The sequence below is a fragment of the Rhododendron vialii genome, chromosome 9a (genome assembly GCF_030253575.1).
Source record: "Rhododendron vialii isolate Sample 1 chromosome 9a, ASM3025357v1".
NCBI classification, from domain to species: Eukaryota; Viridiplantae; Streptophyta; class Magnoliopsida; order Ericales; family Ericaceae; genus Rhododendron; species Rhododendron vialii.
In genome coordinates, this window is record NC_080565.1 from 38,016,266 (window position 1) to 38,021,902 (window position 5,637).

At 37.6% G+C, this 5,637-nt stretch overlaps 1 protein-coding gene across 1 annotated transcript; it reads left to right on the forward strand.

Moving 5' to 3' along the window:
* Nucleotides 1-1,468: 1,468 nt before the first annotated feature.
* Nucleotides 1,469-4,337, forward strand: LOC131299874 (guanine nucleotide-binding protein-like NSN1). The gene is made up of 4 exons (XM_058325446.1): nt 1,469-1,774; nt 1,863-2,107; nt 3,832-3,970; nt 4,087-4,337. Exons 1-4 carry the CDS (start codon nt 1,756-1,758, stop codon nt 4,335-4,337), a joined length of 654 nt encoding a protein of 217 aa, XP_058181429.1. The 5' UTR covers nt 1,469-1,755.
* Nucleotides 4,338-5,637: the final 1,300 nt, after the last annotated feature.

Genomic DNA, 5,637 nt, shown 5'->3' on the forward strand with positions numbered 1-5,637 from the left:
AACAAACAGACAAATGGGAAAGCATTTCTCGATGTATTTTCACCCTTTCGTAAATCAAGATTTGGTTCGTTTTTACGCCTATTCACCTAATATGCATAGATTTGCGTAAATGGTGTACATGATTTCATTTTTTTATCGTGCTTTGACGTGAAGCTGGACCCTCTTTTGGGTTTTGTTACTTTCATTATCCGCTTCATATGGTACCAAATTTGGATGGTTTGAGTTAATTTTTGTTTTTGAGTTTGTGACTCGTCAGTACGTATGAATTCTTTTAGCTCTAATTACTGGCGATGTCATCGAAGATCAATATGTATGAGAATGTTGATACCCTTGGCTTTGTATACATACATCTGAATTTTCGAACGTATCTGAATTCAAGTTCATACATTAGGAAAGTTTTTGTTTCTTTAAAGCTATGAATTTGAGCTGTTTATCATATGTTGCATCTTGATTCCGACAAGATGTATATATTGGTTCTGATCAAGGAATCAGAAATGATTTGAATTTGGAGGTGTTGAATAGCATACGTAAAGCAGATGATCTTACGGGTCATGTAGTAATTTTTGCACTGAATCTTAGGGTGGGGGGTGAACCTTATGGAAAATTATCGCAATCTAATTCTACAGCTATAGGTTCGGATTGTTGCTCATCCCTAGCTTCCGTACCTTGTTAGTCATTGCTTTTGGAGTATTTGAGTTTTGCATATTGATATGCTCAAGCTCATGGAAGCATGAAATATTCAGATAGTTCAGCAGCACGTATATGCTGATCTACGGTTATATAACATTTTGGTCTGACATCTGTTAAGTAAAAATTTGGTGTTTGTTTTGGGAATAATGTTAGGGGCTTACACTTACTTTTTGGAGATATGGAGGAAGAAGCAATCTGATTTGATGAGGTGTCCGCTGAGGTTGAGGTGCTGGGCTTACACTTTACTTTTGGGACCGACCAGGCAGATTGGTGGGTAGGGCTTGGAAAGATTTTGGTCCGGTTGGTGCGCGGAACCCTTCGTTTGGGCCTAATGTAATGAGGCCCAACTAGGCATACTAAGTACTTTGGGGCTGTAATTTAACAAGTGGGTCTAATCTCATGGAGTAAAAGCACATCAATCATATCATGAAATTGTCTATTCATCCTCCCTTCCTTTTATAAGGGGTTTATATTGATCAAAATTTTGGACTAGCTAATTAAATGGATAAAATATTAAGGCAAATAATAGAATAACATGTATTTATCTCCAAAAGAATGAGGAGGAACTATAAAAAAAAATGCAAGAGATGATGACTAGGTAATGAACATGCTGCCAACTAAACAAATTTCTCAAAGAGAGATTATACAGTATCTAAAGGGCGTTCTGTGAAATATTTATAGCAGCTGCTAAGTTTATTAACTCCTAGCTATTATCTTCCCCCTACCCATTCCCTGGTACTTCGTCCCCACACTGCCTTACACTTTCTAATTTTTGACAAAGAAGTTTGTGAATTTTTGGGGCATGGTTTCAAGTAGTGAACGATGAGGAGGAAAGTGAATAGAATGGCAATTAGAAATACAATGAAAATGTGTAATTTTGTATACATTTTCTTGGGTTGATGTTTTGAAGAATGTGGAGATGCACCTGTCAATAATAAGAAACCAATACACCCCAAAGTCCACAAAATACCAATATCCCATCAGAGCTATAAAGATCAACATCTGAGAACTTGATTGTTTTTGTTTTTTTTTCCAGAGTAACTCTCTCGCTTACAATCATCAAAGATGGTGAAGAAGAGCAAAAGTACGCATTTCACCGGCTTTGTATCTACCCATTCATGTTGTGTCAACCCTTTGTGGAAATTGAAAAATGATTAATTTTTTTTTGGCAGAGAGCAAGAGTAAGAGAGTTACGTTGAAACAAAAGCACAAGGTGACAAAGAAGGTGAAGGAGCACCACAAGAAGAAGGCCAAGGAGGCCAAAAAATTGGGCTTGAACAAAAGGCCCAAGGTCGAGAAAGATCCCGGTACTCCCAATGACTGGCCTTTTAAGGAGCAAGAGCTCAAGGCCCTGGAAGCGCAGCGTGCTCGTGTAATCGAGGATTTGGAGCAGAAGAAAGCCGCCCATAAGGAGAGGGTATGGTCTCGGATTTCTTATCTTTTGGTGGTTATGTGTTAAATTGATGTGTTGTGGACCTGTTGTTGTATTGTGCTGCCTAAGTTGTGTTGCATATGTTCATTTCTATGAAAATAGTAATGCGAGTGGATTTTTGAAATATGGGAATGGTTTGATAAGACCACCCAGGGAGAGAGAAATATTCAATCCGAGCAGCATGTTTGTTTATACTCTTGCTAATTACTTCCAAGTTGTATCTTTGTGTCAAGTTCGATGCTGTAACTTGCTCGCACGTATTTATGTGCTTTGAGGTGTCGCATTCTAATTAAACAAGACTTCGTTAAATGGTAGTTTCTTGGTCAATTTATGAGAACTGAACGATCAACTGTGATTTTGGAGGTCAGAGGAAGTTCTCAATTGCCGCTTTCTGACCATTTTTCCTTGCATTTTGGAGGGAAAGGAGCAATATTGACTGTAGATTGAAGAGTATTACTCATCTTGAAGCCTTCACTCCATATTTGTTCTTTAAAGGCTTTGAATCCATTGTAGTAGGGAAGTGATCGATGAAAGCATTTCAAAGGAGAGGCTGCGACTTTCTAGTTACTCCCTCCGTCCCTATTCTTTTGCCTCGTCCTATTCCAACCGGATAAAAAACTAATTATAACTTTTAACAGCATATTAGTTTAAAGTCCAAATGAAACAACTTCATAGGAGCTTTAGTCCAGCCTAAGTTTCTGTGATGTGTAGAGTCCATTAATAAAAATATTTTAGAGTCTAAAGACAAAATTGCCATTAATGAGACAAGGGCTTTGTTTGGCTAACACAAAAAACGTCTTTTTTCATTTAAATTGTCTTAAATGAGACAAGGGCCTTGTTTGGCTAACACAAAATATGTCTTTTTTCGTGTTTTTCGATTTTGTTGCACTTACATAGGGTACCTTAGGGTTTTAGACACTTTCATATATAGGGTACCCTAAGGTTTTAAGCACTTTCAACGCCGGTCAACATTGGGAGGGGTTTTTTGTAAATTCTGGGCAGAATGTCTTTTAGACTTTACGGGAAAATATTTATGTCCTTATTATAGCAAAAACCCTTATAGTATGTCTTCCTACTCAATTTGCCCAACTTTTAATTGGTAATACTATTTATATGCAATATGGATCTTGTTTGAGAGATCTCAACGAGCTCTTTTAAACAATGTTTTCAAAATCACCTAAAAAATTATAGATTACAAGATATAATTAATTGAAAAGTGGCACGGACCCTCAAAAGGGACTAAAGAATGGAGACGGAGGGAGTAAATACCTAAGTTTTTGATGAGTCTTATGTTGGTTTAGCAGATAAGAGAAACTTGGAATTTCGGAATCTAGGTGATCTTTTACTTGATAGTTATCTAGGTGATCTTTTACTTGATAGTTTTGCATTGGCTGATAACTCCCCTAGGACTTTGGGCTTCTAGAACTTTTATCCGTTTATGCACCCTAATATGCATGAAACGGCATTCTGCTTCTGTTTGTAAATTTTGTTCTCATGCTGTGTTTGCTTTGGACTGCAGATGAATATAATGTATGTTGCAGCCGGGTTGGCTTACTACTTTTGTGGTGTCTAATTCATTTTCTTCTCTGTGTTTTCTATGAACTTCTCTTTTCAGAATTTCTTTTTGGGTATATATAGATAACTTCAGAGAACAATATTTTACCTATTTTTCCCGGTGTGATTAATTATGAGTTTTGCTGCCTTTTCAGGCTAAAAAGAGAAAGTTGGGTTTATTAGAGGATGGTGGTGATGATATTTCTAAACTGGGAGATATAGCTTCTGCAAAAGAGCAAAATTTCATAGAGGGCAAGGATGATGATGCTTTGACTTCTACTGGCAAAATTGGGGGTATTTTACTTTTTATAATGCCTGGAACATGCAGTCCGGATGGAAAACGGTACTGTTGTGTCGGTCTTTTTTCCTATATTTTCTTTAACTGTCTTCATTGGAATTATTTTGTACAGAAAATTCAAAGAGGGCTTTCTACAAGGAGTTGGTCAAAGTCATTGAAGCATCAGATGTCATTGTGGAAGTTTTAGATGCTCGAGATCCACTTGGTACCCGCTGTGTCGATATGGAAAGGATGGTGCTCAAATCAGGTGCTGATAAGCATCTTGTGTTGCTTCTTAATAAAATAGGTAATGACTCTCTCTCTCTCTCTCTCTCTCTCTCTCTCTCTGTAACTAATATCGCTCACAAAGTTTACAGAGAGTGATATTGTTTACAAGAACACAAACAATCGAAAAGCAAATCTCGTGACAACAATACAACAACAAATATGTCAACCCAATTGCACATCAACACGACCGAATTTGCAATCAAACTGAAGCAAAATGAAAGCCAAAAAAGCCAAGAAGCTAATTCAGGAAGGTCATAATTTTGCCAAAGCTAAGCAGACACAACAATATCACAAAATACATAGCTATGAAATATTCGCAGCACTATGCATACATCTAAAATAATGCATATTCATGTAAAGTACTACGTCAAGCAAAATCAACTAAGACATGTAGATTCTGAAAAATCAACTAACATACATGTAATGGCTAGATTATGAAAGTCAAGTAAAATATGTAATAGAAAAATCATGGAAAGGAAGAGCAATCCATTTCTAGGCCACCATAACAAAATGGAGTATATATTTTGGGTTTTTTTGACATTAATTTTCCTTTTTTTAAAGTTTGAATTTGTTTTATTATTTTCCTGATACTCTCATCGGAAAAAACTGGAATCAATTTTGAAACACATATAAGAGAATATGAGACTAGAATTGTGGGGGGTTTTCACTATTGAACTATGATTAATGGATCCGTTAAGTTGTCCAAATCTCAAAATTTTCAAGCAATCCTTTTGAGAGATGAAACCCAAAATGTGATGAAGAACCTTATTTGGGAGCTTATGAAACATTGAGGGTAAAGTTTAGGGATATTTTAAAATGGGGAGTAATCACTCCCCTTTTTGATAAGAGCACTTCCCAAGTGGGGTGATTTTTTTGCACCACAGGGGAGTGCCGTAATTCTGGTAGATTTTGAAGTTTTGTGGTAAGTGATATCAAAATACGAGGGGATCTTCTGCAATTTAGGACAGTCAGTAGGGTAATATTGCCCAGCTCGTTGGTAGGGTAAGAGAAGAACCAGCGGCGACTTCACTCCCCGGTCAATCGTTGCACTCCACGGTTCACTCTCTATAGGGTCATCTGCGGTCACTGCTCGTCTCTCTCTTCCTACTGATTGGTGAGTTTGTCTCCACCACTGGCTTCACTCTCCCTCTCTCCTCGATTAATCTGCTAGGGGAGTGTGTGTGTGAATTATTGCCCTACTCGAATATTGCTGTGGTGTGAATGTCTCCTCGATTAATCTGCTGGGGGAGTGTGTGTGTGTGTGAATTATTGCCCGACTCGAATATTGCTGTGGTGTGAATGACTTGCTCCAATGGGGCCGTTATTTTCTGTACGCCCAGGTGGTGGGTTTAATGGATGTGTGTTCAATCCCGGACGTTAGGAATATGATGCCTGT